The sequence below is a fragment of the Dermacentor silvarum genome, chromosome 1 (genome assembly GCF_013339745.2).
Source record: "Dermacentor silvarum isolate Dsil-2018 chromosome 1, BIME_Dsil_1.4, whole genome shotgun sequence".
In the NCBI taxonomy this organism is placed as follows: Eukaryota; Metazoa; Arthropoda; class Arachnida; order Ixodida; family Ixodidae; genus Dermacentor; species Dermacentor silvarum.
The window spans coordinates 11,001,452-11,013,604 of NC_051154.1; the positions used below are offsets into that span (position 1 = coordinate 11,001,452).

At 44.2% G+C, this 12,153-nt stretch overlaps 1 protein-coding gene and 1 long non-coding RNA gene across 2 annotated transcripts in view; both read right to left on the reverse strand.

Moving 5' to 3' along the window:
* Nucleotides 1-11,305, reverse strand: part of LOC119456642 (serine/arginine-rich splicing factor 12-like) — a 26,816-nt gene extending 15,511 nt beyond the window's left edge. The window contains exons 1-4 of the mRNA XM_037718471.2: nucleotides 11,148-11,305; nucleotides 10,327-10,431; nucleotides 9,538-9,641; nucleotides 8,153-8,282 (exon numbers count right to left, since the gene is read on the reverse strand). Coding sequence (XP_037574399.1) covers nucleotides 8,153-8,282; nucleotides 9,538-9,641; nucleotides 10,327-10,431; nucleotides 11,148-11,215 — 407 coding nt within the window. The 5' untranslated portion in view covers nucleotides 11,216-11,305. The remainder of the gene's footprint in view (nucleotides 1-8,152; nucleotides 8,283-9,537; nucleotides 9,642-10,326; nucleotides 10,432-11,147) is intronic.
* On the reverse strand, nucleotides 3,952-8,146 carry LOC125944455 (uncharacterized). The gene is made up of 2 exons (XR_007466207.1): nucleotides 5,436-8,146; nucleotides 3,952-4,198 (listed from the first exon to the last, which is right to left on the reverse strand). It is a non-coding gene; the product is annotated as an uncharacterized LOC125944455 (long non-coding RNA).
* Nucleotides 11,306-12,153: the final 848 nt, after the last annotated feature.

The window sequence follows — 12,153 nt, forward strand, 5'->3', positions numbered from 1 at the left end:
AATAAAAAAAAGAAAACAAGCAAGAACTTGCCGCAAAAAGAAATCACCTTTATTTTCCATGTCCAAGAAAAATTACTCAAAGTAATCACCGATGCGGGATTACTTGGCGCGCTGGTTCGCCGCCCCTAGTGCCATGCTCCCCAGCTGGCTCAAAAAACGTAGCATACAAAGATCACCCGCACTGCACTGAACAAAGTTGCGGACGATGTTCACAGAATCGATAACTGCCGCGAAAGCGGGCGTGGTGGTGCTTGACTCCAAAAATGCACCATCAGGGTTCCCATTGAGTTCGTGCATTTTCGCACCCATTTTTTCGGACGAATTGAGATCCCAAAGTTCGATTTTGCGGACTAAATCGCTCTTTCCGAGCCGCACTACCCAATCTTAGAGGCCGCCATGTTAGATTTTGCACTGGCTTGGATTCCAGTGGCTCGCTGTATAGCCTCCAAGATTGGAACGCACGCTATCAATAGAGAGCTCGCGCAATCCTCCAGTCTCGGAGGCCATGCCCTCTCTTCCTTGGCTGACAAAACGCTCCAGAGTACTGCACTTTTTCTTTTTTCTTAGTATATGCGCTCAGCACTATCGTAACCATTTATTGTGGGATGTTTTTTTATTGCGACAGCAATTATATGGACACTTCAAGCGGATTTTCGCCGTCGGCGTCGCCACCCAGAGGATCCATACAAAGTCCAAGGGCGATAAGATCATCGCCGCGCACGCGCCGTACGTGCGAGTGACAGCGCGCGGGGGATGCGCGCTTTCATGGAAAGCGAACGCACGGCGGAGCGTAAACACGACTTCCTCCCTTGTGCGAAAGGCGGATATGGGGCGAAAGGCCGTGGGGATATGGGAGGGAGGGAGGGGGGCGACTTCTCTTCTAACAACTGCATACTTAGCGCCGGAGCGGTTTCTCGCGCGCACCGTATCTTGAAAGCGATCTCCAGACGGCTCTGAGCTTTTGTATGCGCTGTGCTCTCGCTGCTCAGTTTCCGTTGAAGCGATAGACCGCACGAGCCTTCGCTCGCTGAGGCGGCCGCGCTCGCTCGTGCGCGCTGACACCACGCGTGTTAATTCAGAGAGTTTTTTTCTCTCAAGTTTTGGTTGCTATATTGAACGTGGCGTGTACACTGAGCACGTGTCTCGGAGACCCATGTCTCTGTGATCAGCGCTACCTCCTGTACCTTGGCGAGAGCTAAGCGGTGCGAAGCTAGTTTCTTGGATCTCCATGGCGAACTCCGTTGGCGGAGATCGCCAACGCGGTGACGTTCGCGTCGACTGTACACGAAGACGACGTCATTGCTGCGCAAAGCCAAGCAAGTCGATCCCCTCCAAGCGTAGTATGAGGCAGGGCATTATTAGAGATTTTTTTAAAGCCGCACTAACAACTTTTTTTTTTCGGCCGAACGAGTTTTCCAGTCCCCGCGAGCTTCAGTCCCCACGAGTATTTCAGTATTTTTCAGTCCCCACGAGCTCGGAAAATCGGTTGGCGACTGTACGGAGCGCCCTAACCTAACCGCCGCACGTTGCTACTGGCCCAAAACTTCGAATTATCCGAATAGAGCCGCGCGGGCCATTCGAATTCTTCGAATTATCGAGGTTTTACTGTATAACACTATGATGTGTGTGTGTAAGGCTAATTAATGAATAACCTATACTAGGCGTGGGTACAACAAATTTTGATGCTCAACCTCACCAAAATTATAAAAGTGCACAGCTGCCATGAAAACATCAGCAATTTTCATTCAACGAATAGGGAGAAAATGAATCTAGGCAAGGTTCTTCCCATGCATAAAAACTAGCACCGCAATTATCGCGGAAGCACCCAGTATTAACATTTCCAAAACTCCAGCATTCTAAAAATTACATGTTAAGTGCGCACCCTCTCCAAGCGCCAGCATCAGCCGAAATATTCACCCCACTGCAGTCGCTACGAGACCACTGATGATGGGTATATTCGTTTCCTCGCAGTGGAAAGGGCAAGACCGATGGGGGTGAAGACCCTTGAAAGAACAGTCCTTGGAACAGTCCTCGCCACCTTGGTATTTAATGCTTCGACCGGACAATAGTTACAGTAGTTGCTCCTGCCATGCACGCACAGGAAGAGTTCCTATTGTCTGAAGATTTAAATTGCTGGCGCACATTTTGACAGCAGCGTGCTACACCTTTCTTTATCATGGTGATAACAGTAGGCTGTGGCTCAGGCTCTCATTTGTTGGGTTAATGCATTCGCAATGCAAAATTGACCATTGAAATTTGCGGAGGAAAGAAAAAGAAAGCCGATTTGCACGTACGAGAGGAACCAGTAAAGCAGAACAAAAGGCTCAAGGGTCTAGGATGGACATAAATTATTCCAATGCATATGATAATGTACATCAACATTGTTAATGTACATCAACATGCAAGATAAGGAAAAGCATCACACACTACTGCATAGCATGCTCATGTGCACTACTAGTGCTTTATTCTTTTCTTGGGAAAGTGTAGAGAACAAAGAAGGAATCGCCAGATCTATTTGTTTTTGTTTATGTGGTTACTTTCAATGTATTAAGGGGAGAAATTCTTAAAATGGCGAAAAATTGCAAAAGTACATTTTTGGAAAAGTAAAGTTTCGCTACGTTTCGCTAAGAATGCCTCCGCAAAATATAGAAGGTAAATTTAATCAGATTCTTCCGGATCGAGTTGCGAGCTGCAACCCGGCTCGTCTAGCATCAACACTTAAGCTGCCTATGCCTCGCGTGTTGGCACAGATCGTGTAGACACCTGTTTGCTTCATGAATGATGGAAGTGCCGAGCGCGGCGTAACACGAAAACGTGCCTGGCTTCGCGTTCTGCAATGGAGCGAAAGTTCGAGCTGCTGGGCATCGACACGAAAGAGGACATTAACGACTGTGGGGCTGAGTTTGCAATCGTGGATTTGTCCGTCGTATCACGGGTGCGGCAAGAAAGCAGTGATGCTTTCAAGGGACTTCGCAAGGAGTACGGGCTCTCGCGCTCTGTGCCAAGCTTGTACTGGAGTGCTCTACCTGTGGCATGCGTGAATGACGCATCGATGCCTTAAAAAATATCGTCGGTGGTTTCACAGGTTAAAGAAGGATCACAAAAGCAGAAATGCTGTGACAAGCAAGCTTGCAAAGAGGCACAAGCCAGCAGCAAACTCTGCCTACAGTCCTGGGCTTCTATAGGTCTAGGTGACCTGTGCTGAATACACAGTTGTGCGAGTGTGTAAAATGTTTTGTTAATTTGAGTTCTGGGGTTTTACGTGCCAAAACCACGATGATTCAGGGTTAATTTTGACCACCTGGCATGCACTACAACACAAGCACACGAACTTTCTTGCATTTTGCCTCCATCTAAATGTAGCCACCACTGAGATTTGATCCTGATTTAGTGTTCTGGCCATAAACCTAGTGTAAAGAACATATTCTGTTGTGGCCACGAACTTTGCGCAACTTTATTTGCACAGGGATGCCATTTGTGTGCCTCCTGATCAACAAGGATCTAAAAGAGAAATGTGAGTGGCTGGTGCTAGCTTTCTAGCATTGCTTTCGACTATGCATGATGTTACAGCCAGTATCAGTGTTCATTTTTGCACAGTGGCCACATATATATCATGAACTTGTTGCTGAAGGACAGTGCTACATGGTGATGCAATTCATATTGCCATATTGCTAGGCCAATAACAATGAACTGAAAGTTCCCCAGACTTGTTTTTCTCAGTTTCAATTTTTTGGCCATCACACACTGCCTTACAGAGCATTTATGTTTTTAGGTACTAGCAAAAAATTTGGTATCAATATATTTGTATTGAATGGATCTAGCCAGTGATGCTATTTATTTCTAAAGTTGTCTGCAAAATTAATATTGCCACTAATTATAAATGAAAATGCAATGATTGCAATGAGATGTACATCTGTTTTTTTTTTTTCTTACTACAAGTCCACTGACAATAAAAATAGCATCACCGACTAGAGCAATTTTGACATTCTTGCCATAGACTGCTTTTGTTTTTGACAAAGTTAAGTTTTTGAAAAGCCCCAAAAGAAATTGACCGAATTTCTGTATTAAAAATTTTGTATCAATGCAGAGATACCAAATCTGATTAGATATTTGCAATCAGCACAAACCGAACAATACTGTTTAATATCATCCAATTCATACAAAAATTAACAAAACTAATTTTAGAACCCACATCTCCCTTTAAGGTGTGAGGCCAAGTCAAAATGTCAATTTTTTGTTTTCTGCTTTTCAATTTTTTTTCAAAATGTCAATTTTTTGTTTTCTGCTTTGTTAGATGAGGAATTTATTCTCCATCATTTTGCTGAAAAAAGTATCTTCCTACGTAGTTTCTTTCAAAAGATACATAAAAAAATGTAAACCCACCCGGCGTCTACGAAACCGAAACTGAAAGTGCCAGTTTTCTGTGGAACAGAAAAAAAGGCCCTGGTTTGCTGTTATTTAAGAATCGTATCACGTAAAAAGTGTAGCAATGCCATAATAGCATTTTCAACATTTTATTTATCAATTAAAATAATAAGCACCTCACCAGGTGGACGTGCAATGTTTTGCACGTGTTGTTTACGTTATGGAGGCTGCACGCGCGTTAAAGGAGCAGCGGATCGTGTGATGGATGTGTTTACTCTCTGTCGCCTACTTTTTCTTACTGGCAGCCACAGAATGGGAAAGTTTAGAGCGCAAAGACGCACAAAATTAAAGTTTGTTGGCAATCAGTATAAGGCGACGGACCTGGAGACGTACGGCAAATACCTGTAATACTGCAAAGCAAGCTAGAAAAAAAAAAAAAAAAAAAGAAGCCGAGGTGCAACAGGAGCAAAATCAGACAAGAGCAAGACCCAAGACAAAACTGGCTACAAATATAGGGGATTTTAGCTCTCCTGATCATCTTATGTAAGCGCTATGCTTTGAAATCTTTTTGTTGATTTTCTCAGAACTCATCTTTTTACGATTTCTTCAAACGCAAACATTCATAACTTTTTCCCTAATAAAGATTTTTTTTGTGAAACTTGGCACAATTCTTTCTCACATTGGGTGTGCAATGAACCTCAGCAAGTAAAATCGGGCCCCAAGTTTTGATATGGAGGCCTTTTACACCAAGGCACACCCATTGGAAGCACACATGTTTTTGGTTATTTCATCACTATGCTTCGATAATTGATCTGATCTCAGTAATTTTGGTTCATTGCACAGATCAAGGCTTCTCCTATATCACTGCCAAAAATTGTGTTTTTTTATCAAGTTAAATTAGAGTTATGACTGTTGGTGTGAGACCCACATTTAATCAAATTTTTCAAATAATAAAAATATTGCAAAAATAATGCAAACTTTAAAATGCTCACATGGGCCTAAAAAAGTGTTCTTTATGATGTATTGTTCATCCTTTTTTAAACTTTTTTTCCCAGCACTTGGCCTCACACCTTAATGCCTGACAAGGATTTGTAGAAATGAGTTCATGATTTGTTAACAGCCCTCTTTACCATTACATTTTCCTGCAAGTCATTTTACTTGTTTAAATAGAATGTTTTCCAAATGGAGACCATTGCTTGCCGATTGTAAAGACTAGAAAAATCCCTAAATTCGGGCTTTAAAGGGCCCCTAAACCACCTGATATTTTGTTAACATTTCAAGTAAACACACGCACCGAGTTCACCGAGAACTGTGATGTATCTTCCAATACATCACAGTTCTTGCAAATCAGTCAGCTTTGTTGAAAGACCGTAATCTTGATCACATTGCAATGATTTTCAAGAACCGCCTAAAGTCTTGCAGGAGACAATATTGCAAGTTCAAGAACGTACGGAGCAGCGAGATCCGTGACTAATGCTGTCGTACCCATCGCAGCTCGGACCAAATTTTTCGCTGTGGCTAGATTTCATGTACTGATCCTGAAAGGGCCCCTTCACCAGGTCTGGACATTTTGAGCTGACAAGCGCAGTGCATACAATGCACACTAACAATCATTCCTGCGACATATTGCACTGCTACACGTTGTGAAAACAGCTGAAATTTCAAACCAAATGTCATGCATCGTCCTCGCGGGCGCCACACTCCAAATCGATAGCCAATCTATCAATAATCAATTCCGGCATCAAGCGCACCTAATCCGCAGTGTTGAGATTGAGACATCACTCAGTGAAACGCTACAGAGTTATTCAAGGCAACAGCAGTTATTTCTTTGATCTGTTGCTTCAATAGACGAATTAAAGTTAAAAAAAAAAAAAAAAAAACTACAAACCGACTGTGTGTATTTGTTTTCCTTCGTACCATAGCAAGAGATACACTTCCGTTTCACCAGCTTGTTCCCATGTCATGCAGATCTGCTTGCGTCTGCCTCAGTGTTCGTGTAGCACTGACTTATAGCGCTAGTCAGGTGTTCTCGTGCACAGCATGAAGCAAGACAAACGTAACAGCTCGCGCGCGAGTATGTTGGCGGTGACGCTCGCCTCCTGAAATCATGGGGTTGCACCAGTTTCAACCATTTCTATCTCTGCTATTCGAGAGTTTTAGATTAGGGGACTCGAGCAGCTTTCTTGCGCTAAACACTAAGGACCACGGTACTGCACATGTGCAGACCCCTACATCTTGGGTCTGCGCATGTGCAGTACCGTGGCACCTACTTTTTACATATGCAAGCCACTCGAGTCCCTTAATCTAAAACTCTCTATTATTGAACTAAGTTTGCTATGTGGCCTGGTTCCTTTAAGTGTAAATATACAAGACTACCAAGGGCAATGTTCATTCCAAGCCATCAGACAGCTAGAAGCAAGGTGTACATCACAGGTATGCCCGACCAGTGGGTTCTGCCATTTCTGGCTCTGGTACTTGCTGGCATGCCTAACAGACAGACACTGCTTTCATCACTGCTTGGACTGAACATGCACCTGCAGCAACTTTCTTGGGGGAAAAAAAAATCGAGGCTTTTCAGACTTTGAAGGCCCTGACAAAGCACTTGAACCCCGCAAAGCCCAGCACATCAGACCGCTAAGCATGACTGTGTTGGAACACGAGCGATTTGGCACTTGCGTTGCGGGCTGCAATTACCGATGCGCAAGCGCGCAGAAGCGAGCAACACGGCAAGGACGAGCAGGGAGCGCGCGTACCTGCTATCAGACAAACCGGAAGTCGTAGGTTCTTGTTTGACCAATGGACATTGTTTCCACCGTTGACATCACCAGATTCCCCCCTGCTGACATCATGACGACCGCTGGGGATACCGGAAAGGCGAGGGGGAGGAGGACGGCATTGTTTTTGCGATTTTGTGGCGCTCCCGCGGCGCGTAGCACTGCAGCGTTTGGCATCGTTGATCGTGACGGCATTCTGAACTCGATGCGTGTGTTTACTTAAAATGTTCAAAAAATATCTGAGGTGGTTTAGGGGCCCTTTAACTTTCTTTAAGACGGGATGGTGTTCGGGCTTTGTGGGGTTAAGAGCAAAGCGACACCCATGTTTGACAGCTTGAATCTTATGCTCTATTTCATATATAGCAGGCAACACTGCGGCCATGGAGGTCTCATTCCACGCACACTTTTCCGACGAAATAACATCCTACATTCAATTCTAACTATTACTGCTGGACAAAAGTCACCATACTTGTGCATATTTCCGCTTCTAGTAGGCGATGCACTATGCTTTATTCATGGTGCAAGTGATGCGCTATGGCTGCTCGACACAAACATGGTACTCTGCTCATATGGTAGTAATAGGTTTAGATTGCTTTTCATATAATAAATACATCTATGTTTTGCGATGTAGAAGAATGAAACTTAATTTTACTTTTTAAATGCACCGCACATACCCAGTATCTTCTTTACGTACATGATGCACGACTACTTGCTCGCAGGTGCCAACAGCGAGAGAAGTCACTAACCTTCGTAGCATTGCCTTCTATGTATGAAATACACACGGAACATTTCTTTTGTTGCACACGCGCAAGGAAGGTAGATGTTTACCACACTGAACTGTGCAGACTTTGAGGCCAGATGTCTGGATACACTCCTCAAGCTTAGCCAAATACAAAATCAAAAGAATTTTCAGCTCACCATGAAATTTAAGGGTTTCAAGGAGTGCTACAAACCCGGAATGTGCTTTCGCTATCTAAAAAACGCACACACAACAAAAGAAAATAGTTTCTCACCTGGGGCTTCTGTCTCGAGCATATGGAGAACGACTGCGCGAGCGCCTCCTGCCGCGTTCATCGTGACGCCCATGGCTGTGAGGAGAGCGAGTCCTGCGCGTCCGCTCTCTTCCCCTCATTTCAGATGGGGCTGTAAAAGGACACGCATAACTCTACAGAGCCACCGCTAGTATAGCTTATATTAGTATACAGGCCCCTACCCCCAAAAGCTTTGTGCAGCAGGTAGGCATGAATGGCAAGCTTCAAAAGAGGATTGTATCTTGTGCTCCCCAACAAACACTAAAGCCGACCTGAACTTTTAGAAAAGTATGAATGACACCCTTTCATGAAATTAACAGAACTCGAGCCTTAGTGCCCTGATATGAGCAAGTAATAACTACATGTATTGCAGCTATGAGAAGTCAGGCATCAGACTGCCAAAGGCAATTTATCTGCCAAATGATAATGCCAACACCAGTGGGTTCTACCATTGCTGGCTCTGATGCTTCAAGGCACACCATGCAGACAGTGGCTGTCATCATTGCCTGGACCAGTTAGAGGAAACACCTTACAAGATTAAAACAATCACAGAATGGTCGTACCTCCTTTATTCTCACTAAACAGTTTAACGAGGGTAAACCTCAATTATATGCATAAGCTTGATACAGTTCACAAGGCATTCACCTCCACTGGTTAACTAATGCCTTGTAGACCCTGCTTATTAATTAGTCCCAGAAACTGTTACTAACATCTCTTTGTGGAAATGGAGCAGCCTCACTGAGTGCACTTACAAGCAGAACGCACAAAATAACATGCAACTTGATACTTTGCAGCCTTAAAACAATACAAGTATTACACGTCAATAAGTAAAAGACAAACATAAATCTACATGTAGAGCAATATATTTGTGTGAACTGACAAACCGACAGTGCGTAGTGTAAAGCTGTAGTCAAAATAGTGTCAAGTATTCAAAGCACAAGGATATAGCTAATATATTGACATTCTGCGGAGGGTCAGTTCAGCATGAAACATGCATTCATAATGAACATTGCAATATAGACAGTGCTCATGCAACATTTTGCACTGCAAGTCGAACTTGTCCAGCATAATGCAAGTGACCGGTTCAAAATAAATGCACTGCTGGTTTTTCACAGCACTGCCTGCTCAGTATGCTTTCCCACTAGCAATTACACTATCTCTGGCACCTTCAAGTGGGGTCAACAATAAAATCGGCGAATTAGGAGATGGTACCTATCCAGCATGCTCCACTAATAAAAATTCAATGGCAGTGTGTCAGTTTGAAATGGCTGGCAATTAGCATAAGCAATGTCTACCCTCATAGCAACTAGAACAGTTCTAAAATGCACTAGTTCAGACGCAGTGAAAACAAGCACATGATTGCTTACTTTTGCGGTCTCCCTGGGCAAACTCAATTTCAAGCTCACGTCCATAGAACCTGGTGCGGTCCAGTGAATACATGGCATCTTCGGCATCCCGGAGATCTTCAAACGTAGTTCAGTTAAGGAAGCCAGCAAGCATAATGGGAAACACAAAAAGGAAAACTCTCCATGGAGGGAAGTATAGGGAAAAAAGGTAACAGAACCACCAGGATACTGTCGACTATACCTGATCCTGCAACGTGTGTGTGGCTTTACATCTTTCGACGCTTGACTGTGAAAATCTTTCGACGCTTGTCTCTTTGCAAAATCTTTCGACGCTTGTCTCTTTGCAAAATGCTCGCAACCCTTGCTTGACTCTTGCCCTTGCACGCCAGATTTTCATGCACACCACCCTAAAGCAGAGCTTGTTCTTGCCCGCTGTTCTGTAAGCGCTTGTATGCCGCCGCCCTCTCCAACGTGCTAGATGATCTTGGAGATCTTTACTAGTTAACTTTACTTGGCACACTTGGTACCTTGAACGTCTGGCAGAACAATTAAAAAAAATTAATCAGACACAGGAAGTCACAAGAAAAGCACAGCAAGCATCACACGCTACTTCAGGGCACCCTGTTTAACTGGTTCTACCCAGCGTGAACAGAGCACGGCGTGAAGGCGCGTGCGGTGCGGCAACACACAACATTGAAAAACACAGCGCCTATTGTGCAGCTCAAGCGATCACACACTCGGGAAAGGCTTGATGGGCCTAAACATGTGGAAAAGCAATCACATAGCTTGACTTCATTCCATAAAGGATATTGCACGTATGCAAAACCCCGAGGCCTACGAGTGTAGTAGTCCACTGGTATATAGACATCGGTTAAGGGTCCATATTTACCAAATAAACTGCGCAGGTCGTCCGGTCTACAGCAGAGAAAATACCGTGGGGGTAAACTCATTCCTTACAAATTGAACAAGTAACCCTTCAAAAGGGGTGTCATCAAAGGAACGTAACCCTACGCCAAAGCACACGTGGGCGGTCAACAGGGCCGGGAAAATGTAACGATTCTATTCAAATGCCATTCTTAGAGCCCGCGTTCTCAACGGGATCCATCAGCCGTGAACGGCAGACACAGAATAGAGCGAAAGAAATCGCTACATTGCACCGACCCAGCATTGGTGGAAACCGCCAATTAACAAAACGATTACGCGCGCCACTTACTTCAAGGCTGACATTTTTCGCAACGGTTAAAATCTCGTTATATTAAGCAAACACAAACTGCATATTATCAACATAAAAAGACTGCAATACGATCCCTAAGGCTAGCTGTTTCTTTAGCAACGAGACAAAGACAGGGCTAGGCCTAAGAGCACGCCGAAATGCAGAGAACCACCAACAGTACAAATTACACTTGAAATAAAGGTACCCATTGAAATAAGGGTACCATACCGCACATAGTACCCAATGTCCTCAAACTAATCTGCTCAAATTTCACCACCTCATTAAGAAATAGCATTTACGACATTATCAACATTGCCCCGGCCGGGCCTAACCGATCAACTAATAAGCTAGGAGTCACATTTAACTTATCCAGCACACATGCACGGCAAACTGTTCAGCGTAAAGAACACATACATACCTAGTGCCATCAGGCACATTTCTAATAAACAGTGATGAGTTGGGAGGTCGCGAGTAGCGAGAGGACATTACGCTAGGTCAAACCTAACCACGACGCTAGACCGCTGAAATGAGAAAGATGGCCGGTTGCTTTCTTCCTCTAATACGTAAGCACCCGTCAGCACTGCCACGCCATCACAGCAGAACCGCGACCAGCAGCGGCAACGTTAAAACACAAAAAAGTAGCTTGCGAAAAAAAAAAACTGTAGTACCGCTTAAATCAATAATAAAAAAAATATAATTTTTATGCACAGATGTTTCTGCTCCATCGCACCCCTTTTGTCCGCTAGGGGCGGAACATACGAGCGGAGTGGCGCTAATTTGCTGTCGTCTGCTTCCGCGATACGTTTCAACGCTCGTGCCGCTATTTCGGCTGCTGGAAAGCGCTTTTATTGCATTTGATTGCACAATTCACGATTATAAAACATAACAGGATATCTGCGTACGTTTCGCATTTATTCAGGTAGCCAGAGTAGGAGGAGCGGCGCAAGATAGCAACGTTTCCTTTCCTTGCCTCCGCAGAAGGGAAATCTTCTGATGGCGGTAGCTTCATGCTTGCCTGCGTGCAGCATTTATGAATTGATTCATTCATCATCAGCCTATATTTATGTCCACTGCAGGACGGACGAGTTTCCCTGCGATCACCAATTACTACTGTCTTGCGCTAGCGTATTCCAACTTGCGCTTGCAAATTTATGAGTTGATTACGGATAGGCTAATGTCAAAGATGCCATTATGGAATACTGCGGTGCGCCGTTATATGCAAGCCTGAACGAGGCGAATGATTTGGCATAAGTTTTCACAAGTTTTTGCGAACGACATGTGTGCAAGAAATCGATCGAGGCTGTTTCATAGAAAGGCGACCATTGTTTTGCAGCATTCTTTCACGTCTATAGGGGAGTTGAAAGCTTGCAACGGTTATCCCAGTGCTTTAAAACGCGCTGCACTGCTCCCTTGCTAATTCTACG